The 25774-nt window shown below is 41.1% G+C and overlaps 1 protein-coding gene across 3 annotated transcripts in view; it reads left to right on the top strand.

Annotated features, from left to right (window-relative positions):
* The first annotated feature begins 1693 nt into the window (after positions 1–1693).
* Positions 1694–25774, top strand: part of magi3b (membrane associated guanylate kinase, WW and PDZ domain containing 3b) — a 142026-nt gene continuing 117945 nt past the window's right edge. Inside the window, exon 1 of one of the 3 annotated variants that reach the window (XM_088308486.1) lies at positions 1694–2477. In XM_088308486.1, coding sequence (XP_088164612.1) covers positions 2171–2477 — 307 coding nt within the window. In that variant the 5' untranslated portion in view covers positions 1694–2170. The remainder of the gene's footprint in view (positions 2478–25774) is intronic. The other 2 variants (XM_088308484.1, XM_088308483.1) reach the window with 2 other exon arrangements.

Genomic DNA, 25774 nt, shown 5'->3' with positions numbered 1-25774 from the left:
AGTCTGAATTTGCATTTTACCTTTTAAAATGTTAGTTACAGTTTTGAACTACAAAATGAGTCAATGTATATGCTTTAAAAAGAAAAATAAGGCCAGAAGATTTTCAAAAATTAAACTTACTTGCGTTGATTTATTGACAAAATACTTATCTGGTTATTTTTAGATGAATCACTTAAAAACCTTGTATAATTTAAAATGTTCTGTCTCTTTGTTCGGAAAACAATTTTCTGACATGTTAAGGATGAAACCATTGCGAATTATAATTAATTTATTTTAATTCAAATTCATTTTCTGAATGGGCAATTTGTAGTAATGTCCTCTTTTATCTTATATAAGGATTTAATCGTATTCATCAATTAATCAGCAAATTAATTAAAATGATCATTAGTTGCACTCGTATTATAAATTTGACCCGCAACATAACGTGAGTGCCTCCAGGACCCCGGGTTATGTCATCACCTTTAATGAACTCAGGATGACATCACATCACTGACATATGACTGATCTCTGAGTCACAGTACTGAAACTAAGCTGCTTCAGTCAAGCGCATACTTCAATATTTATCATACAACCATAAAAATGAATGACATTTACTGTGTTGTTTTACCACACGAAACAACTTTGTACAGTCCTCCAAAATCTGAGGATCACGTTCATGCAAACATACTGGAATTAGTCTTCTTTTTTTTTTTTTACAACTCTAGAGCTGAGAGCTCATTAAACACATCTGTTATGTATGAACAATATATATATATATATATATATATATATATATATATATATACTGAATAAATGTGTTTCTGTTTTTTTTCTTTTCATTTTTTATTTTTATTTCCTAATTAAAAAACATAATTATACCAGGGCTATACTGTAATTTTTTTTTTTAAAGTTCTCTAGACACATGCTGCTTCACACAAGGACATATTTTGACAGCCACAATCCAGCAACACATTCCGCCATTGTCTCGCGGAAAATGTAGTCATTAAGTGGTTGAGCCCGACTAGTCAACCCTGCTACCACAATGGTTGCACATAGGCTACTATGCAATTCGCCACAAAACAAGCAATACTGTCCATGCATATCAATACTTTACTTAGCTTTTATTTGAAGTTCACCCCAGGAATCAATTGTGCCGTCTGACTTGAGTTCAAATTAAGGCCTGACCTATTCTTAGACTTGAACTAGAATGCATTATTCAATTTCCAGTGTTCATGCACACTGTTACACTGCTGATATGCACCACTATTCATCTTGAATGTTTAAATGTGTTGCAGCACCATTTCTGTTCAACTATCAAGGTTATAAAAGGGTTAAAGGTTAGATGTGGTTCCCATGATGCGCTAGCAGACTAAAGAGTCTTCAGTCGGTCAGAGGGATTTTTTTTTATAGCAATGGTGTTTAAATTTGTTTCTGTATTTGCAATTATTTACATTATTATTTGTCGCTGTTGTAGTCATATTTTCTTATAATTCCATATATGTGAAAGAAAATGTAGGGTCCACATTCCAGTGTGAGTTTCATGAGTGGGTGGGTACCATTGAAGCTTGGACCGCCATTGTTTATACGCCTTTATTGTGAGTTTGAGGGGGATTCAATTTTTAGGGTGAAATTGAGGACACTCTGATCCACAAAGCATTTCTCCAGTAGATGGCGCCAGCACCAGCGGCCACGCAAGCGCAAAAGGCGTCAGTGCGCACAGCAACTAAAAGGGGGCGTACTGTTCCAGACGCAGCCGGGGCTGGAACGAGTCTTGGCGGTTCCAGGTGTGTTCAAACCTGCTACGGAATCAGATGCCTCCACAACCACAACCGTGGGCTGGACTTTCACGGCGCGCGCACACACACAGAGTGGAGCCGCTCGCCTGTCTGCCTGCGTCCGTGCTGGTTGCGCTGTGGTAATCCAAACCCGCTGTGTTGGGGTCCTATTTTTGTCTATTTCTTACAATTTATTACGCGGAGGAGAGCGACGCCGTGATTCGTCGCGTTTTACGCACAGAGAGCGCTCGTTGGAATTTCCGCGCGGATGACACTCCCGCACACCTTCCACGGGTGGGAATCACTCAGGGAGATGGAACGTGCTGGAGAATCACTCGCTTGGGTTTATTAGGCCGCGACATTTAAAAAAAGCCAGCCTTTTCTCGACTTAGTCAAAGCAACCACATAGAGCCAACATGTCCAGAACCCTGAAGAAGAAGAAACACTGGTCCGGAAAGGTGGTGGAATGCGCGGTGTCGTGGGGCAACCTGGGCGACTTCGGTTCCGTGGTGGAGGTGCTGGGGGGCGCCGAGATGGGCCAGTTCCCACACCTGGGTCAGATGAAGCTGGACGTGCTGGTGTGCCACGTCGGTAAACTGCCCTACTACGGCGACGTGCTGCTGGAGGTGAACGGGACGCCCGTCAGTGGACTTACCAACCGGGACACGCTGGCCGTCATACGACACTTTCGGGAGCCGGTTCGCTTGAAGACGGTCAAACCTGGTGAGTTATGTCAACTTATCCTTCCACCCACATTAAACTATTTTTTTAAAATCCATCTCACTCAAGGTAGACATTGAACAACAGCAATCGTGCCTTGACCGCCAGTCAAATCATGTTTCTCCACCCAAATAAATGGGAATGCCATTAATTCCTTTGCGCCTCTGCGAAAAAAGAAAACAATAATTATAGTCTATTCTAAGGCAGAAAATAGAACTCCACAGTATGGTATTTGAATTGGACACTGATGACTCAATTAAATGGAATGTAAAAAAACAAACAACAAAATCTTTTTGTACACCATGAGTTCATGCGTTCATTGTGTGGATCATTCTGATGTACATGCCTTGGCCACTAGGGGCAGTGCACATATATTTATACATAGATTTGATGATCAATATACAATACAATACAATATAATACAATACAACTTTATTTATATAGCGTATTTCACAACTATAAAAAGGGCCAATTATCGGCGCAGATATTCGGCACTTTGACACATATTGGTTTTTCTTTTTCTTTCTTTTTAATTCAACCACCAATAAAAGATCCGTTTAAAAGTGGGTAAGCTTCAAGTAACTAATATATTTTTTAAGTTTTTATCTAACTTCATAAGATGTCGTGATGCATTCAATCCAGCGTGGATTTATCAGTTTAGCTGTCACCAGTGTCTCCATTTGAATGCAGTGGCCCATTTTCTTGCTGTCCTCAGTCTCTTCATGAGTAAAATGCAGTCTACTTAAAATGGGCAACAGCCACAAGCCAACTTTAAAAATTTTTTTTTTTTGTCAATGTCTCTCGTGATGTGACAAGTGTGATTTTCTTTCCATTTTCCCTGCCTGTTGTTGTGTGCACTGCAGTAGTAAACTCCGCTATCTCAATTTGGCTCCGGCAGTCTGTTTTCTTGTCAATGTTTTCTCGTCTTTGGTACTCATGAGTAACTGACTAAATCTCCTCTTTGATAAAAATGACCATAGACATACTCAAGCTCACTCTGTTGCACTGTTTTATACCCATAGTCTCCACATGGCTGTACTGACCTGTTTTTTTGCTACTCCCAGTCTTCTCTTGAGCAGTTTGAACTTTTCTTTCACCCAAAATGACCACACATGCTAATATTAGTTCAGAATCGACAGAATTATATGCCATAGTCTCCACTTGGTTGCAGCATATTGTTTTCTTGCTTTCCACAGTCTACCTTTGAGCAAAAGGTAGTTTCTTTACCACGGGCGGTGAACTGTTGCGAATAGTTCAGTGGAGTGAGGTTTTCAAAGTCATCACTGCCGTCAGTATCTAAAATGTGATTTCCTCATCTAGGACAAGTACGAAAATAAATGGAGTAGGATTTTGTTTTCCATTCTATTGTTGTTGTTCGTTAGCTTTACTGAGTAATGATGCGCCGGGTTGGGCACGATGTTATTTTACACCATAGTCTCTACTTGGCTGCAGTGGCCTATTTTCTTGCTACCCTTAATGCTATCTTGACTAAAACATGGTTTCCTTTCGTTCTCCTCCATTGTGTCTCATGGTGCGTTCAGTACGGCGTGGTTTTTGCGGTTTCGCAGTCACTACAGTTTCCACTTCAGTGAATGGTTTTATTTTTGCTCTCAGTCCCCTCAACGGCCTCGTTATCTTACATTGTTGTTGTTTCTTAGTGTGTCTGTGTTGTGATGCTTTCAGTGTTAAAATTTGTTTTTGAACTGGACCTAATTGGCTTATTTTTGTGAATTTTGAAAGCAATTTAAGACTTCCTCTTTTTGGGTCATGGGAGGAAGTACCCAGCAATGCTGACAGCTATCTGCAATAAATTGATGAAATGTTCTTAACTTTTGTATTCTTTTTCGTGATATAAACTAGTGTTGGTGCCCCTAATAACATCGCCATCTCCCCTCCGAGCCGCATTGCCCCATTCCAGCTCTAATTGGAGCGTTGGCTCCCATCAATTTCTCAGGAAGATCGAACACTGATAATGGCAATAATGGCGTGGCCGCCTGGTTGGAGACATCAAGTCTAAGTGCACTCCCATGCATAGAAACAAGGCCTAATTACATCCTCCATTATTCAGCCCGTGCACATGGATGCAGCGGAGTGGCAGGGCTGGCTGCATCCTGTTGTCTCATCACGGCACATCCGCCTGGGCATGATGCTGCCTGCCTCTGACATCCCATAATAAGGTGGGATGATGTTCTGGCCAGCTTCTAATAGAGTCGGGCAAAGGGGGGACTTTAATGTGAGCGCCATGACAGTAAAGATAGGTGGTCCAGCTTGCTGCTCACGTGCAGGAATTGTATCTGAAAACAGCAAATTATAGCATCCTGAATGCTCCGGAAGCAGTGAGCAGCTGAGTCCCACAAGAACCCAACCAGGGTTGGGATCCCTGGAGATCAGCTGCATATCCATGCCACATACTCTAAACACGTGTGTGTGTGTGTGTGTGTGTGTTTTCAGAGGAACGGGGATGCACGTGACGCGATGCCGTGTGTATTTTGTGGCTTGCGCTCACCCGAGCTGCCAGCAGCCATCTTTACTGGCCCACTAAACCAAGGATGATTAATAAAGTGCATGAAGAGGAGCAAGATTCAGGGCAAAAAAAGCCAGAGAATCCCTAATGATGCTCACATGAGGCATTTTTGTTCTTTTGGGGGCGATAATACACACTATGGCCGCAATGTTAGGTACCCTTGCACAAACCCAATGATGTCCAATGTAAGAGCTGTGTCCAAAATTCTGATAAAGATAATGTGTCAGGCAGTTTTGATTAACAACCACAATTCTTCTTAGAGGCAGGTATTGATGCACTAATTTTGCTTGCCCAGGGATTCTCATTCCAATGACTATTCACCTGCTCATTATTATGGCTGAATACCACAACACCTGCTCCCAAGGTACCAAAGTTAAGAGAGTGCAAACCTATTTATGTGGTACCTTCCCAAGCATGGGGAACCTCATTTAAATAGCTATTCAGCAATCTGCCGGTGAGTATGATGGCTAATTACAGCTAAAGAATGTGCCTTCCTGCGGTGAAATATTTATTCAGCAAATTATTTATATATGTATTCGCTTTTATCAACACCTGAGGTCAGAGTTAAACTCCTTCACATTCAAATGCACGTGAAAACAGTCTCATGGCAGCCAATTCAATGGAAGAAAACCCCGACATCCAGGGCACCCAAGTCAAAAGGATGTAAATGTAATAGCATGCAAACTGCGCTAGCCCATGGAACCCCATTACGATGTCTTTTCACCAATTCACTGATGATTTTGACATGACGTAAAATACCATGGAATATAACAGTGGTGGGCAAACTATTTGATTGGCGGGCCACAGTGGTTTCGAAAATTTGACAGAGGGGCCGGACCAGGAGCAGATGGATGGAGTGTTTTGGAAAACCTCACCTCATCAGAGAAAAAAAATACATTTAATTTTAAATGAAAGTGAACAAAAGCATTACAACAATATATATGTCTTTGAAAAACCACAATTTTTAGAAAATAAAACATTAACACGGTTTAGTCATTTACATTTTTTCAAGTTCGGTAGACCGGATTAAAACATTTATCGGGCCGCATGTGGCCCCCCGGCCGTAGTTTGCCCATGGCTGCTTTAGAATATATGTTTTCATTTGCGTCCATGATTAAAGAATAACCAGAACACACTCTGAGGCTCATAGCTAACCCTCACCATGTTGAAATCCTCTTGAAAACAGCCAGCCAGACAGCCCAATAGAAGGCAACACTATACTCTCAATATGTTCAAGTTAAGAGGATGCAAATATATTTCTGTGCTGAATTATCTACCCTATTCCAATGAGTTTTCACCAGGTTGTGAGTGAGTCCAGCTATTTATCAAATTGTAATCCAATCAATAACTACAAATCCCTGTTAGCACTAAGGGTTGAAAGGCAACTTTTGTAAACCCGTGGCAACATTCAGTCCGAAGAAAACGCCTATACATCCGAGCTGAGAGGACGCGAAATGCAACTGTATTGCTGTCCTAACCTTTGTAACCCATGGAGCCTCATTCCAGTGAGTTGTTGCCAGTCTGTGAATGAGTGCAGCTATCTTATCAAATTGTAAGTCAACTAATTGCCAACAAATCTCTATTTGTACCCGTAGTTAAATAACGCATAAAAGTCAGTTTTTGTAAAGCCTGCAGCTCAGAGCTAATCCGCCTCCCATTCAGATGAATGTGAAAACCGCCTAGCAATGATCAGTCACCTACTCCCAAGGTATCAAAATTGACGGTAAACGAACATGCAAAGTTAACTAGCCTGTGGAGCCGCACTCCATTCACGTTCCATCACGTGTCTGTGCTATAAATTGTGTTTAACAATAACTTTTGTCAGTTAACTTCAAACTGTGGCCCACTCATCCACGCATTATGTGCGAGAACATGAGCATATGTATGCATGTCATCCTCCGGCGTGTCTTTCACATCTGATGGACGGCGTCAAGCGTACAGATGGCGGCCGCGACTCGGCCGCTGCGCACCGGTGCGAGCATTCGCGCCGTGTATACATCCCTGCGTGCCGGCCTCATGTTTTATTCACACCTCCTGCATAATTGAGTCGGCGAGTGGATTTTCTCCACTTCGATGAAGTCGCCAGATCAGCTGTTGCGATGACTCGGCGGCGACAAGCGAGGGCAGACGGGCTCTCTGGGTGCACCAGATGTTCCCCGATGTTCTTCGCCGAGTTCCTCTGCGCTCCGAGTGTGGAAGTAGTGAGGAAACGATTCCGAACAGAAGCTGAATGCGACACTTAGCGCCGTCGCATGCTCAATTCTCCTGGGGCTCCGTTCGCACTCGGAGATGAAGACGTTCTCGCCAAGACTCGACGCGGTGGCTGGGCCTCGTCTCTGTCTGCTACCTTTTGATTGAGTCGGGAGTGACACCTCTATTTAAAGATCTGCGCTGCTGGAGTCTATTTCGGCTGTTGCATCCAGCTGCGGCTCACACAACATTCATGATGCGAAAAACAAGGTGGCTGAGTGTTCGTTACTCAGCGCTGGAATTTTCAAAGTTGCAAACTTTCCATGGGAATTTTTTGGAATAGGAATTTTTGGTACTAAAACAGGAATTTACAAAATTCAAGCTCAAAACATTGGCTAAGCGGGAGCGTAAAAATAATTTGGGAAAATACGTTGTCGCGTCAGCATTTTATCTTATACACTGTGGCGGCAAGGATACGCCACTGTCCAGAATGAAAAGCATGCACTGCTGAATTCAGTTTTTAACAGAAAAGAGAATAATTTGGTCTTTACCATTCGTTTAATCACTCAGTGGTGCGTAGCATCTTAATGCCATCTACAGGATGGGAGGTAGATGCTCTGGACCAATCAATCAATCAATCTTTGTGATAATTAGTGTCATACCTGGCTACCTAAAAGCATCAGGTGCAAATGTTCCCTTCACAGTGAAAAACAACGAAACAGATGGTCCATTTTTTGTTTGTTTTCTCTTTGTGAGTTTTAATCATCTCATATCGCAGCGTTTTTATGTTTATTGAGCGAAAGCGTTGATAGCTGCTGCAGCGACGATGATGAAAGTTTTTCATTTAAAAGATGGCCCCTCGGAAAATAACAGGCACAGTTGTTAATACGGAAGCCAAATCGCACAATTGCGTTTAATGCAGCCACATTTTGTTGAGCTATTGATACACAGAATTGTCACCAGCTCCGCATTGCCACCAACTTCCCCCACCGGAATATTTTGGAGCCGGTAGACTATTGTGACGCCTGCGTTATGAAACGGCAATAGTCAGTGTGAATTAATCTCATTAATGCACCTCTCATATCAGGAGGTGGCTGCTGATGGCAATCATCTGCAAAAATGGGATACAAAAAATAGCGTCGGGATTGTCTGGCTTGCTGATTTATTTTAATCATAAAACTAAGACTGCTCTGTATTCATAACAGCCTCACATACTTAGTTTAGCCTTTATTCTGCTAGCTTAATGCTAATGCTAACACATAATGGGAAACTCCATACATAGCCAGAAATCCATTGTGCACACTGCTAATATACGCATATTTAACAAGGCACCATCGCAGTTGAAAGTGGCTAAAAAATAAGTTGATATGCGTGAAGCCCGTTTTAATGACCCCACGCTCCCCTGCTTCCATGACACTTTAACCTCCCTGATGAATGCATTTATTCTGTTGCAATTTGAAAGCCATCATAACAAACAAGCATCCTTGAAGTCGTCGTTATCACTACGAGAGAAATAAATCTAAATGTTTGTTGTATGATTTCCCGGCAAAGCGATCTGTGGCTGTCTGACCTTTCTTTGCCGCCTCTGCCGTTGCTTTCAAGGCACGTTGTTGATGAGCAGCCTGCTTGTCTTCCGTGGCTCAGCTCATCAAGCTTTTCCCTCAATGTGCCTGCAGGCAGCTGTCAGGCTTTTAGTCGAGTGCTACACACACACGCGCGCGCACACACGGACGCACACAAAACGCACGCTCTGTCCAGACTGTCCATGGGTCAAACATAATTGTGTCCTGAAGTCATGTCTGACTACATTAGTAACAAAAGAAAGATGTTTACATGGTCAGGGTGTTTGGCAAACGCAGCATTTTGTTACATTATCAACATCACAATGTTCACATTTTGTTAGCGATCTGCCATGAATCGAAGTTCCCGTCAGTATTTCAAGCAGACCCACGTCAGTGCAGTCTATCCCTCGCCAGTGACAGCCAATTGGCGTCGAGAACATTATTTCCACCTCACACGCAGGTGCCCAAGCAAAGACCCAGCTCAGTAAAAAAACTTGGCTTTGTGTGAAGGTGTGCCGCATCTGCGTGAGACATGGTACCGGGAAGTACATTCTTGGAGCGACTGGACAGGCCCGATATACTGATGAGAACTCACGTATGGACTTATGCGCTGATTAATTCCCTCCTCTGCAAACAATATTCAAACACCCGAACCTCTGGTCACTCGGCATCTCACTCTATGAACTGAGCCAGAGCCAGACCGCAGGATCAGCTTGTTGCTGGTGTTAGCTGGTGACCAGTATAAGGGAGCAATTAAACCCTCCGCTAATTATCTTAATTAAGTCCTCGACTCACCTTAACAAAGTTCTTTGGCGCCAAGATACAGGCAAAGGACTGTTGTCTAAATTAAGCTCCTCAATTCGCTTCAATTTAGTTCATTGGCACCAATATGGCAGCAAAGCATTACTTTTTCCAAGCTCCTCAATTTTCTTCGACATAGTTTCTTGGCACCACATGCTGCAAGATGGTGCAAACATAATACTTTTTTTTCTTTAGCCTGAGCACAAAAACAGCAAATAGGTCTCCGAAGAATAATGGAGGATAGTAACAAAGGCGTCCGAGTTAGTCCTCTTACTGGATGTATAAAAATGCTGAGAAATCTAAGGTTGCCATGACAACAAAAGGGACACATACCTTTTCTTTATACATGCTACTCAGTGTATTGTCAAAGCTGCCTTTTAATAGTCGTTCAGTTTGGGCGGTGACTCATACAATCTATGTGAAATTGACAGACTGAAAACGAGTAATCCACTAAAGTCATTGAGTCCGGGTTGCTATGAAAACAGAAGACACCCGTTTCCCATATTAGCAGCCAATGTACATTCAAAGTTGTCATTTTAATATAGATAATAATACAGTGTTGTTTGTGAAGTGACTCATACTTTGTCTTTCACTTGTTAAATATACATGCTGTGTGAGATATATATTTTAATGAAATAGAAAAACAATATTGTATAGTTTTAATGACCTTTATTGGAACACAACAGAACCAAACCCAGGCTGATCCACTGATGTGTTAGTGGACCTCAAACGTAGGTGAACAAAACTCCCAGTGACCAGTCAGTGTTCTTTAAACGTGATTACTTTCAGTTCTTTAATTGCAGACACACCACCTTGCACTTTAGGCAGTGAACTCAAATGTATTCATCTTTTAATTTTTTTTCCAAAGAAAATGAGTTATAGATGTTAAACATAACGGTTTTATTGCATTCTGAAAAACACATAATAATCAAATTTCCCCATTGTGGGACTAATAAAGGACATCTTTATCTTTATCTTTATCTTTAAACAACGTCTTAACTTGCTTTGACCTTGTCAACCCTGATAGCTGATGTTGGAGGACGACGGCCATGAAATAATTGATCTGGGCTATGGCATTACGTCGATGTGTGTTTAGATGGTCACATGTTCAGAGTCTTCGCTCAGCAATTACTGCAACAAGCTCAAGATGGCCGCTTGTTCTTAAACAAGTCCTTCCAGGCAATTAAAGCATCAGGACTCAATGCTGGGGTTAATGAGCCGCTCCCTGCAGGTGCTCCCCTGCAATGGAAAACTGCTGTTTCCCCCCCACCACCATCCAGCTTCCTCCTCTGAGTGCTTGCAGGGGGTTCTGCTGGCTAGTCGATGTAATATGCGGCTACAAAGCAAACGTTTACTTGTCCACGACCTTGCCTTCTAATTTTGTCTAATCGGACGCTGGATTGGATGTTATTCCAAATCATTTGGGTTCTGACGAGAACAGATAACGGTTACTCGTGAGATGTGCTGTTTCAATTCATACTAATTTGCCTTGTTTGTTTTGGATACAAATAAAAAAAAAAAAAAAACACCCTTTTGTTTTTTGGATAGGATTTTAATTTGAAAATGTTCTTGCAATGACAACAGAAGTTGGCAGTGTCAAGATTGATCCAAATCAGGTGAGGACTAATTTTACAGACACATATAATCCCTTTACACTAATTTCAACCCGGTGCTCATGTCCAACCCAAATCCAATCGAAATTCAATATGCTTTTCACTCCATCAAAACAGTTAAGAGCTTCAAATTGGTTTTTAATCTGTTGAAATTTTATAAATTTAAATTACAGGACTATCGTATACTTACAACCGATAGTGACAAGTTTGAGACAAAGGTTGTTGACAACTAGGTGATGTTAATTTGCATTCTAATTTGAGAGAGCACAACAAGCTCGTGCCACAAACATTTACAAATCAAAATGGTTCCCTAATTTGACAAAAACATTTGAGAGCATTCAATCAACGAATGTGTTGAAAATTTCCCACAGCATTTCAGCTTGTTAAACCTTAGACCTCAGCTCGTGCCGTATACAGATAATAAACATTGAGAGTTCTTTCGGCTATGAGAGGAGTTGACGGCTTAAGATCTGAAGTAAATCTGTTTAAAATGATGACATTTGAGAATCCCAATTCCAGGCGGTGGCGTTTGACCGTTTGGCCTTCGCCAAGGATGTTATTTATATGCAGAGCTTATTGCTAGATGCTAAGCCGCCCTCTACCCCCACCCAGACCCCCTTAGCCCACTGTAATGACTGCAAATTTGGCTGAAGCGCCTCTCGGCCATTTTGCGGTCCATCCAGATGTGCATTATCCCCCAAACGGTGTTTATCGCTGCAAGATAGCTACCCGGGTCACCTCTGGACCGCTCACAGGTAATGGGCCTTGACATCTGAATTAGGCTGTCCTCTCCGAAGGTGATTAGCAAGCAGCTTAGCATTCTGTTGGGTGGTGGGGGTGTTGCGCGGGGATGGGGGGGCGGTCCGGTGGCTCTGTCTGTGATGTGGCTCATCTCTAAGCGGTCACACTGCGGCTCTGATGATCGCCAAGAGGTGCTAAGGATGTTCTGATGGAGCCGGTCATGATTTACACACTCAAGGTGGCCAATTTTCATCAGCTAACACTCCTGTGGCGAGCGCTCGCCGAAATGTTCAAGCTGTTGGGATCCAACAGCCAGTCTGTGCCGGATGCAATTCAAATGAATGGCAAGTCTTCTTTTTTCAGGAAAGTTGTTTAAAATTGTGGCATTTGAGTATACAATATACACGTAGTAATTCTGACATCATAAATCACTGCCGGCTTTTAAAAAATCACACATTTGAAAATCCATATTGTGCTGACATGAACTGTCGATGGCTTCGTATTTGATGCAAATCTGTTGAAAGCTGATTTTAGATAGCTGACACAATGACAAGCTTTTAGTGGATACAATTAAAATGTAATGGGCTTTTTGCTCTCATAACAGATGATGGTGTCAAGCTTGAAGCTAAGCTGTCAAAAACGGAGACAATTGTTGAGGATATGCAAATTAAACATTTAACCTCAGAGATCACAGCTAGCTTGTGCCAGATGCAATTACAATTCAAAAGGTGCTTCCCTGATCAACAATTGACAGCTTCAAGTTGGATGGAGATCTGTTGAAAATTGAAGCCCTTGACCATATCAAATCTCCCATTGGGGCTCAGAAATCAGCTTGTGCTGGATACAATTAAACATCCAGGAGAGATCAAGCTCAGACAAAAAGAGGCTTCAAATTAAATGCAAATCCGTCGAAAGCTGATTTTGTCAATATGTTAACGCATATTAATTTGACCTCAGAGCTCAATGGCTAATTTTAATAAGACTCGCCGTCGAAATAGTGATGCTCTCAGTCCAGAATCCACAGCCTGTTCCTCCTCGACCGCACGTTCGGCGACGGGGGAACGGCCGGCTTAATAGCTTTTGCATTCGCTGCCTGCTGCAGGCGTGCGGCTGAATGCCAATGAGACATCAGACCCAACTGCGGTGGGCGCCGTGTGAGTGGCGTCGCGGGGAGCGCTTCTTCATCAGGTGATGAGCCCGAGGCTTCGAGTGTCTCCTGGTTATCTGGTCGTCGGGAGGCCACTCGTGTGCTTCTTTGTCGAGAGTCTTGTCATCATAATGTAATTGGTTGGGCCAAGATGGCAGAAAAAAGCGGTTCATCTCGTGTAACTTCTCAGTGTGAGCAAAACCATTTTCCAACACAGAAAATAATGTCTTCTGTTTGTGGGTTCATGAGTGGCTATTTCACCTCTTTGTGTCACAGAGAGATCAAACAAACTCCTCACAAGAGATAAGGTTCAAACCCCTCACATTTCTATAACGTTGTGACGGAGCAGCTCCGTCAGTAAGGACAGCACAGCACAGCATGGTCCCGGAGACACAAGTGCGCACGCGCATGCACCGCACATTCCCATACTGATGCATTCAATCCCATCCCGTGCAATACATACGCACCCACCTGGCACCACTTCAATACCACGTCAGTCACAGTTTTAATAGAGCGACCGAGGGTGCACACTTGGTAGTTTTATTATGAATGGAAGCATACATGGACACATACACGCGCGCATGTTCAATTGAACACTCACCAGTCACGAGACGCGGCAGATAACAGCCACGACATAGAGGAAGACCAAACAGCGGGGGAGCTTCCGCGTTTCTTAAATATGTTTGTTTCGCGCGACAATTATGTCAGCTGATGCCCAAGGGGAGGGGCTAATCGTATATATAGTAAATTGTTTGGAAAGAGAGAGAATGAGAGGTGCTGCAGTGCAGGTAGTACTGGAGAGCGAGACAGTGACGCATTTTGCAACGTAGCTGATATGGTAGTTGTGGTTGAACTCCATTCAGTGGTTTTGTAAATATGTAGATAGACACCCTTATTTTTGTAAATTACTATATTGTCACTTTTTGGGTTTTTTGACTTTTGGGGGACTTTTCACTGTGTTGCACTTTGGAAGGGCTGCACAATAAACATCACTGTTGCACATATTCTGGCTACGCCATTTGTTTTGGAGGAGGTCGAAAAGGAACCCGCGACAAACGTATTTAGTGTAATAAACATGCAATACAGTGTAATTACATGCAATACAATGCGACGCAAGCCTTGCTGCGTCATGTGACACCAACACAGGCTGTCGATGTCAACAGTAGACCTGTTAATGCGCTGGATCGCACCTCTAAATCACACATACGCACCAATCTGTCTGTTGTGCAGTGCCCATGTGAGAGCCGACTTCAACACACGCACACACACACAGACCCACGCCAGTCCCTTACAGTATTCCACATCAATACAGATGCGTTGTGGCCGTGGCATGCACGATCCCCCCACAGTCATCCGGCGTCTGCCTAATCTGATTACAGACCGACGAGGGGCCAAGCAGATGGACGGACGTGCGGCACTCGTTAATGCCGTTACAGAACCATCCGTTTTTACGACCAAATTTCGCTGAATAAAACCGAAACAAGTTGCGGGAGAACAGTGGGAACCGACAATGCACCCTGGGAATTGTCTCTCTTTTAAATGAGCAAGATTCATGTTGATTGTAAGTGATGATTTGGGTCATATTCACATAATTTATGAAAATAAGGTAATTGAATTACAGTGGTGCCTTAAAATGCAAGTGATATACATATATATATATATATTATATATATATATATATATATATATATATATATATATATATATATATATATATATATATATATAAAACAAACTCAAATCATAACGCAACAAACAGAAATTTGTGAACAGCTCTTAAAAAATGGGCTTCAAGCTATTTATTGCCTCTCCTAGTTGAAATTTACTGTTAAAAAAAAAAAGAATTTCAAATGTGGGTGTATATTCTTTATCTTCAGTAACAAACAAATTTGACAGTGTCTTACAGAGCTCCCCATGTACTGTACATTACATCTGTGTGTATTATACTGCCCTCAGGTGGTCAAGACACACACCGCCAGAAGGGGCAGCACAATGTCCAATGATTTGAAGCAAAAAAATGTGACGTCATTTCAGTGTTTAAAAAAAAATAATTTTTTTTTAATCAACTACGATAGACTGCGATTGGCTGCCAACCAGTCCAGGGTGTAGCCCGCCTACCACCCAAAGATAGCCCGCATAGTCTCCTGCATGCTCTCATCCCTCGTGAGGAGAAGCGGCTCAGATGATTGGATGGAACTATGATACATTAGAGTGCATGTTATACAGGAGAATGCAGGAGCACCTATTACGCAACATTCCATGTCAGGCTAATAAAGTCGTTCAATTATTTTTAAGCGTGAATGAATGTGTCAATGGTTACTCTCGCTTTTTTGTGGGGGGGCGAGTGGGTTTATGTGCACTTCATGGATTATAGCTGACCTGACTCAACTCGTTTGTGTCAACCACAAAAATTGGTTGACGCATAAATGTATGACTCAAACTATTAATGACTCATTTTAAAACCATACAGGCGATGCCTGGAACAAATGCTTCCGTATTTGTTGCTTCAGCCGGCTGTACACACGTCCCACTCGTCTGCCAACAAATGTAGCCATCAATGAGTTATGACAAGGGTTTTTATTTTATTTTATTTTATTTTTAATTAAAATTGACCAAATTAAAATTTTTCATTACTCCGAAGCGGGGGTGAGGTTGCTTGGAAACGCGCACACACAGGGGACGTAAACATGTGACGAAGTTCCTGGTCTCAGATGGGGGCCAGATTTGAGCCCCAGATTAATCAATGGAGTAATTGACCATAATAATCTATTCTAATTAGATTAATTTTTGTTTGGGCAGCGTATACTGGATTCCCGGACAGTGACGGACGGTGTCTGTGTGTCCCCCCCAGTTCAGTGTGTACTCTGCTTTTTGCTCAGTCAGCTGGGATAGGCTTCATGACCCAGTACAGGATTAGCAGTGTTGATAAGGAAACATGACAACCCTAATATGAATGAAAATACTCAGATGCATGTTAGTTTCTTCTTTTGCTTTTATTTACTTAATAACACATATGTGACATGTTTTTTTTTAAATAACCCAAGGAGCAAGAATTACAAAACATTATACTCATCATTATTTAGGCTTGCCGAAACTTGAAAATGAGCGTCTTAGCCTGCCCATTCGATTATGGAACCAATGCCTAGTCTTGTTTTGTTACCATGACAACGAGGGCGGAGCTCGAGGCTGTGACGATGCTAGCTCCTTCCACCAGCAGGAGTTCAAACCAACATTTGACAACTTAAGAGAGGAAGCAAGTTTAACTCCATCAGATGTGCATCCTATAAAACTCAATGCAGCTCTGCTTACCTTTTCACTGTGGCATGATAGTGTAGTCTGTCAAGCACTTGAACATCAACCACGTCCCAAAGGTTGTGAATATATATTGTAATTTGAATGCACAACAAGCATCCAATCATGACATCAGGGTTCTGACATGCAGCTGCTGGCAGCTCCGAACGTCAACGTCTCGGCCTAAAGGGCTTTTTGCTCTTGCTCGAGATGCCAGGAATTAAAGCGACTTTGGGCAAATTAAAAATATTAGCTCATCATTTAGTGCCTTGCGTGACTCCATGTCGGCGCCCTTTGTTTGCTGACGAGCTTGCTCGGTAATGAGCTCGCGTTGCTGCTTTTTTAATTCCCCTCCAAATTTCTGAGCCAATAATGCACAGTCAACAAGATAGTCATTAACTACGTACACTCGAGTGCACTAAAGTCTTCATAGCTGTTTTTGGTTAAGGAATTTGTATTTAAAACACATTTATTTATACACATTCAATTTAAAATGAAGTCACTGCTCTGTTTTTCAAAGGCAAGTCCTCCAAGTGGGTGCTGTTCGCTTGTCATAACTCTCAAAATAAACTGTCATTTTATTTGAATTATTGCCATATATGATAGGACACATTGAAATATTCCAAATATGTATTGACCCATCTCATATTTTTATGTCATTGTTTTATTGCACTGAAACTTCACATTTAAGTAAAAGGCCTGGAAGTAACAGGAATGAGTGTTTAGCTAATACATAAACTGTTGGCAATGGTATTTATGCGCATAGCATGTTTATGCTAAGCATTTCGCAAGCATGTGGCGTATAGTTGATTCTGCTCACCCTGAGTGTGCTCTAAGTTCTTTAATAACACTCCAGTTGGAGTTAAATGTAAAAGTATATAGTTCACATAAATGCCTCATTTTGAAAACATCAACATTGCTAACGGGAATGATATTCCTTTAAATAACAAATATTCACACACGAATGATGTAGGAGCACACACTCGAGTAAGATAATTCTCAGTAGTAGTGCGTCACCCCTGCTGTCATGATTCTTTATGGTCGAATTTAGCAATTTATAAACTGACATGCACTTTAATTTCACAATTTTTTTGTATAAATGACCCAATGACAAAGTCCCATCTGTCTCTTTTAATTGTCAAGAAGTTGATACATGTCCTTGTTATACAATTAATTTAATGCTCACCCTTTCGAGTAACACCGTGAGCTTGACGTCACACTTTCGGAAGAGGACGTTTATTGCCGACAATATATGACGGCCGTGTCCAAACGAGCTCGCGCGTGCAGGCGTCATCGACAGCCTTTTCGTTCAAAGTGGCCAATATAATTTAACGGCGCAGTCAAATGTTTTCCCCCTGCGTGCTTCAAGGACAATCGTCTACGTCTTGTACGTCACCGGCCACAATTTATTCAAGGTGCGTCTTCCCTTCGGGTGTCATTTATAATTATCAATGCTTTTGCACAACGCACGAGCAGACGTTTAATAAGCGCAAGGCGACGACTCGCCTGTATAAAAGTTTTGTCGCATTTTTACGTTTTATCGTTCCGCTTAGCCATACCTTTGCATCCTAATACAGTATGAAACCGATGCCATCATGATTCCTCCCTAACATAATAATTAATTTCAACCCCTGCATATTCATGGATCATTGTTTTTATTTGGGAGGTGGGAACTATCTCCTCGTTTATTTGCTGAATAATCCAATTATTTGCTGTTTTTGTGCTCAAACTGCCATCTTGTGGCTTCTGGTTGGCAAGAAACCACGTTGAAATTTGTGAAAGAGTGCTTTTGCACCATCTTGTTGAATTGACAGGCAATGAGAAACCTTCCTGATGGTCGCGTAACATATTCACAGATTTTCACTCTTAATGGCCGAGCTCGGTCCCGAACCCCTGCAAATAGTGGGGCTTCTCTCGACAACCGTTTTCCGGACTATAGAATTATTCTAATGGCCATTTTGGAAATGCTGCCTTCAAGTTGATCGAAGATCCAATAAAAGATAAATATTAATGTAGTGTTGAGCCATTTATTATTTATGCTTGGTATTCTTGCTGAACTGGACAAGTTTATGCATATTTGTCTCTTGTGACCTGGAAAGGCCACAAATTATCCCTATGCTCTTGTAACTATATCTACTTATTGATGTTTATCCTACAGTCATTAAGTGTAGCCCTTTATAAACTGATTAAAAAAAATTGTATCCGTATTTTCACGACTAAAGGGCACACCTAAAAGTCCCAAAATGTTCTCAAAAAATGGATGGGGCTCCTTATAATGCAGAGAGCGCCTCATGTGGACCGAGTTCCAATAATCTGGACATGTGTGTGACTTTCATGAGCATTCCGCTGCACTGACTGGGTGATGGATTTCATGGTGATGGAAAGTGCTTTGTTTCAGCTCCAGCTGTTTTGATATACGCTATTTAAATAGTCGTATTGCATTAAGACATTGTTATCCTGATGCCAAAGCAACAGGTGGAGCTATAAATTTTTAGACTATGATAGCCAGGTAAAACGATTCGATTTCATCGATACAGAGGACACGTACATTCTTGGGACTGATAGTTAAGTGGCCATGACACTTGATATTATATTTCTTTCCTTATCTTAACAATTCATTAAAATTGAACTCGTGTGAGCAACTTTTTAAAGTAAGTTTCCATCAGCACAAACGATCTTTAAATACATTTGAAGATCTTAATTGGACACAGCAGTATAACCATTAATTAAATTTATAGTTCATTAGGTCATAGAAGATTTCACATTTAAAGTATGTGAATGGGTTTTAATATTGTTTTGCTGAGAAAGACGTTGTCGCTTGGCCTCACTGGCGAGCTCAAGAAAGGTTTCGGACGCAACATAATGCAGGAGGCTTCCGACTTGAAGTATTGCCGTCGCCGGAATGCATGGAATCCACGTTGTCATTGAAAACCAGCCTAACCAGTTGCAGCTTTGCCCAGACAGCTGGATGCCTTTTTAATGTGTGCGTCTTTATTTTTGTTGCAGACAGCATGACAAGTGTGAGATATGATTTTAACTGTCAAATTATGTCAACCTTGTGATATGTCAGATTTTTATTGGCCAGTGTCTGATATTGGTGCGGATGGCGAGTTTATCTTTTCAATGTGATGCGTTTCTATATTGTCCTCTGTGTGCTCTCGACGCCGCAAATATAAACATGGAATGAAATCATATTTTCTGTTGTGTGTTTTTAACATCAGTGCGACTGTAAATTGTCCATCAGTGTAAATGTGTGTGAAAGGTTATTTATCTTTATGTTATAAGTATGATTGGCTGGCCAAAGAAAAACTTCCCACCAAAGCTGCAGGAATATAAATTGTTAGTCACAGAGAAATAATATATGGCTTTGAGTATTAGATTGTCTTTGTATTGCTGCGCCATTTGTGTTAGAATATTTAAAGGCTTGGGCGACAACTTTGTTGCTATTTATTAGCCCATCTATAAGATTTTGCATTATCGCGGAGCTTTGCAAGGACGAGAATAACGATGGCACCAAGTGGATACCGAGGTTAAGAGGTGGAGGAGAGCATGTGATCGCCCTGCCTGTCACTATGTGTCACTGGCATAGATAGAAGAACAGAGAGTCTTTATTTGTAATTAAATAGCCACGGAACATGTTGCAATTGGACAATATCCCTAATGAGTTCTCACGGCAGAGTGATTGGGAATCCTTTTTCTAGAAAGTACCTTCAAGCTAGTAACCTCCAATAAAACATGCTAAAGTTCAGTCTGTGTCTGCTCAAACTTAAATCAAGAATCTAACTTCAATCAAATTAAATGTTGACAAGAATCACATGCGAGAGACATTGCACAAACATGTCGTATTATTTCTGGATTCTGGCATTTGTTCTATACTACCATTAGCGTTGACTTAGCGCTGCATATAGTATTTGACCCCTGGAACTGTCTCGATATCGTCACGTATGAGTTCACTTGAATGTATTTCGCAACATGGATGATAAGTGATGGCGTCTGTGTTTGTCGCCGCCTGCAGGACTCCAACCTGACACTCCCTATTAGCTTCCTGGAATTTTAGGGGGCTGTGGGCAAATTTCTGATGTTCACGCATGTGTGTGTGTGTGTGTGTGTGTGTGTTGTATCCACCGCACACAACAGTCTGTGCGCGACGCAATCACAGTCGTCCTCGCTTTACGCCAGAGTTCCGTTCTTCTGATGGCGATTAATGAAATTGCGATTAAGGCAACATGTGGTGTAAATAGATGGTGTGATCAGCATTATTTTAATAGATTTACTTCTTGTCAAAGTTTTGTATTTATTTCAAATCAATGAGACAGTTGATAAATACTGGCTATAGTGCTAGTAGTTAAGCGCTCGAAGCTAACTTTGGCTGCGGACGAGGAGCACGTTGCACAAGATGACTTTCCGACTTCCGTGACTTTAATGCAAATTGTCCATCATCCAGAGCATTTCGCTCTTTGTTTTCACACTTATTCATTTTGATAGGTAACGGCAGAGTTCCACGTCATGTCTGAACATGCATGTCGCCTACTCATTGCCATCAAGTGTTTGATCATGATGATGATGTTCTCTGGCTCCGTATTAGAGGCGCCTTCCTCCTCTGACTGGTTTAAACCCCTCCAGCGGAACGTGTAAAAGCCTGTAAGCAAGCTATAGAGCATCTTGGTGTTTGTGTCCTGGGAGAGTTGGCTCCTTCAGCCCAGAGCTAATTTTGCCGTTGTATTGAGAAGGTGGCCGTGCGAGGCCCCAGCTCGCATCTCATGTTGCTTCCGCACCATTGGATTCTCATTTTGCCAGACACTCGTTCTACACCTTGACACCCTAATAAAAGCTGCAGGAAGACTCCCAGCAGCCGCACTCGGATTCAAGTCGTCTCGTTTGATTACGTTTTAAAAACCTTTTTCAGCAAGGATGGAATCGGAATATCCAAAACACTCACTCACTTTATTTGGTTCATCTCAAGTATATTAAATGTTAATGCTCTGTTTCAAACAAGAAATATTTTGTTTTTTTCTCATATTACGCCATTCAAATGAATAATAAATACATTTACAGGACAGGTGTCACAAAAGATTTATTTCAAACTCAAATTGCACAATTCAACTTTATGTGTAGAGACCACATGATCATTACCCTCCTTCTTGGGGGTTACGTTCCAGACCACCCCCCTAATACGTAAAACCTGTGATATCAAAATACCCTCAAAAATTTCTTCTGCATGATTTCATAGAATTTATATCACAGACTTTTTTTTTTTTATTATTAAAAGTTTTTAAATACACACATAATGGAGCCATTTCAACAATCACCGTTTTTTTTCCTCCAACTAACATGTCATCTCACAATATACATCAATCATCATGCACATGTTGGGGGTTGCGCCAGCAGATGAGAAGAGCGAGATAGAAGTCTCCAAAAACCAGTATGAGAGCGCTGGTGTCTTTGGCCAGGATACTGAAATTGCAATCTCGAACACAGCGCACGAAGTTGCTCAATTTGTTAACAGACAACTGCAGTTTTCATCAGCCGATAGTTGCTTCGCTGGCGAGTCATGCGCATACAAATGGAACGGTTCAATTCTCCTGTCCCATTTAGTGTTTTCTCTCACTTCACTTGACTTCATTTTCGACTTCTTGTCCCTCCTCCGAGATGCTTTCTTTGCCAAATGGATGTCGGTGGGCTCTACGTCGGGCTACGATTTTTGCTGTTGCAGCATTGTAAACAAAGAACAAATGTCCCATCTCACCAATATTATTAACTCTATAACATAACGGGGCCAAAATGCTGCAATAGTGTAAACGGCGCTGCACGACACAAAAAAGTGGAAAGTTTTAAATAAAGGAAAGTTCGAGCTGATTTAAACAGGTTGGCAGTGAAAGTGCATTTAAGTGCTGATATAGGCTATTCTCTGCCAAAGAAGATCACTGCTAAAACTTCTGAAACAAATCCAAAACCGGTTGGCATGATGCAGAATAAACCACAAATGATCAAAAAGAACGGGTTGGGAAAGTATAAATCAAGGAGAAAATTAACTGAGCTGTTGGAACAGGCCGTCAACTCACAGGCGCCTCTTTCATTGGGAAGGAGTGTGTGAAGGTGTGGCAGAGAACGCTGGGAAAGTGCATTCAAATCCGAGGGGATTACTTTGAACAGGAAAACTTGTCAGGAGATTTTGAACTATGTATATGTTTTTTGACGCCAGTCTTGGAACATTTCTGGCACGCCTCATATTTTGGTGGGGGAAATAAAGTAGGTTTGCATTACAAAAAATATTGTATTGTCATATGGTGGAGACGGAGACTTTTGGAAATTTGGAATTCATATTTGACTTTTCTGTCCTGATAATGTTAAACTCCGACTAGGTCAAATTTAACCTCTTTAAATTTTTTTTTACAGCGATTTAAACTTTTTCTACTAGGACAACTTGTTCTTGTTCAAATATGACACCTTTCTTAAAAGTTCAAGTGTCTTCCATTTTTTTTTTTTTTTTTTTTACAAGATCAGTGATAGATTTATGGAATGTCATAATAAACCCTAAAATAGATTTGAATTGTTTTATTAAATGCCTTGTAAAACAATTACTGAACTCTACTTCTTTAAACCTTTTCAAAAAACACTTCACCCTTTTTAAATTGTTCTCTCATTGCGCTAGATATAGGACATTTTAATTAGATATGGCATTACGTTTCCCTAAATATATTTTTGATTCTGATTTCAAAAATGTCTTTAATTTTCTAGTCCATCAAGTTTTTCAGATATTAGTATTTTAGTTTTTTAAGTTTGACCATGCGTTGTAATCTATAGCTATCTTGTATCAGAAAAAAATTCTACCTGTTGCTGAACCTCACCCTTAATTCGTAAATAGGACACATATTACTATATTACATATGATACTATTATTTCCATGAAAACCTTATATGGGAGGGAAAAAATTGGGTCGAATTTGAAATAAGCCTGAAATAATGCAGCGAGAGAAAAGTTTACTTGCATCACGGATTCAATTATTAAAGGTCAACGCCAAAATTTACTTTACAAGTATATGTTCAATGAAGGCCCACTCGTGGAAACATGGTATTCTGCTTAATATTGTGTTGTGGCCGCCTCCTGACATGGCTAAAAATGGATGGTTTGCTTAACTCATATCCTGCAAAGACAATAGTTTTCAGAATGCCGTGTTTCGACGAGTGAAGGCTCATACATTTGAATAATTTTTAGAGTTGCCGTTTGTTTTGTTGAACAGTTATTTACAAATTAAGTTGTAATCTTTGGCGAAAACCATCTTAGAAAACTAGAACTTTATTTACAATGCTGAACTTCCAGCCTAATGCTCCTCCTTATTAGCAAAATAAAGTATCAATCAAGCATTATTTTCTTTCTCATGCATGACTTTGATTTATTGTCACTCTTGTAATAGATCTCATTAGGCCGTACAAATGTATCGAGTGCTGTGGCATTGATGTGGTGCGTTCAGGACCTCCACGCTGTTATTGGGCTGTGGCGCTTTCAAGTGTCAGGGAGGGTGATGTGAGGTGGCAGGCCGCAGACCCACTCAAGCGGTTCCCGATTTCGTTTTCTTTTCCCCGGCTGTCCTTCTTTTCTTTGACTGTCTCTTCCATAGACACACGCGAGCGTATTGTGTACACAAACACACACACAATCGGATCACCACGGGGAACTTTTAAGGGAAGGTATTGGTGTGTGTCCAAGCATTTGCCCTGCAGTCAAAGAGGAGCTCAGTCAAGCGATGCCTGTAAAGAGGGAAGCCATTTCTTTTCTTAGTCGCAGCTCTTAATGCATGCTTACGCTGAGAGGAGACACGTGTGTATGCGTGTGTTTGTTGACGTGTGTGTGCGTACGTGTAGGTGGCTGAACCGGCGTGCCCACATGCACGTGCTGGCAGCCTACAGCGAAAGCAGGCCGAGATGAATAGAAGGCCGTGTGTTGCGCATCGCAACTGGATTCCCGAGACAGCCTGCCTTTCCTGATCGGCCACATGCACACATGCAGGCTCCATTTCATACAAGACTGTTTGAAAATAAGAGAAGGGGGTGAGGGTGGACGGGTGATATCACGGTGAATCATCAGAATGGTCCACACACTTTGAGACCATGTTATGTCCAAACTAGATGCCTGGCGTCGTAAAAAACAGCATGGTAATGTCTGTCTCATACAGTCATCCACAAAGTGTGGTACATGGGTTCCCTCTAGTGGTTCGTAAAAGTATCTATGTTACAGTTCAGTTGTATTTAACTTTTATGTTCAATACAGTCAGGTTTAATCTGAAAAAAATTACTTTATTATACATCTTCAATGTAACTTTAATGTTACATTGTAAAGTTTAAATTTGAATCATATATGGTTTTATGTGTTCCTAAAGTTTTGGAGAAAGATTTAGGTTTAGGACCAAAACCTGTTTTTGGCACGAATTTAAAAATGTCCTTACTTTTTTTTTCTAGCAGAGATATTTTCCATGTTTAATTTTATTGTTTGACACATAAAACTTGTGCTGTAAATTATAGAAAAAAATCCACCTCTTGCTGCAACTTACATTAATTCCTAAATATTCATAAATGTATTACTATATTACATAATATGGTATTGCGATATCATTATTATTAGTGTGAAAACCTGAAATGCTTGGGAAAAACAAGGACAGATTTGGAATCAATGTGGGGAATGCATTTCTGATTTAAAAAAAAAAAAAAAATGTCACCACTGTTATTTAAGTACAGTTTATTTTCCTATAATGTATTCAAATCCATTGTGGTCCTTTTCCCCCCATTTATTTCAGGCAATATAACTTCACAATAAAGCACAAGGAGATAAGCAATTGCATCACATTTTTCATAACCTAGACACAAGAAACTGCTTCACATAAAAAGATTGCGAAAGGAAAGATTCCAATAATGCCTGAAAAGGCGTTGATAGTAAAATGTCTGATTGAATCACAGCGCCTTTCTCATCAATATTGTTCTAACAATCTTCCGTGGTTCTTCTTGCAAGATGTAGTTTCAAAAGCCTGGACTCTATATTGCTCAAGTAATCAGAGACCATAAATTAGCGACTGAGATGCCCCAATCTTCAATTATGATTCCATTAGAAAAGTTACAATGCTAAAGTTACTTAAAAGAAAAATAGTTGAAAGAAAAAGGAAAAAGTCAAGTAGACTCTACATGTAATTGTCATAGTCGAAGGTTTGCTGAGGCGCCGTCCTGTGAGGCACTGCATGGGTGTTGCATCGATCTGTTTACCAACACAAACGCAGATGAACCTCAGGCGATGGAAAGTCTCTTGAGTCCACGGGAAACCTTATAATCACTAATTCTCAACAGACGCTTTATGAGGGGTCGACTACACTCCAAAGATCGGTCCCAAAACCACTCCTGGCCTGTGACTCTGTTATATTGACGATTAAGCAGTGGTAGGTAGGA

Source organism: Idiotropiscis lumnitzeri, chromosome 11 (genome assembly GCF_059441095.1).
Source record: "Idiotropiscis lumnitzeri isolate Australia: NSW breed Sydney's pygmy pipehorse chromosome 11, RoL_Ilum_1.0, whole genome shotgun sequence".
NCBI classification, from domain to species: Eukaryota; Metazoa; Chordata; class Actinopteri; order Syngnathiformes; family Syngnathidae; genus Idiotropiscis; species Idiotropiscis lumnitzeri.
This window is presented reverse-complemented; position numbering and strand designations above follow the sequence as displayed.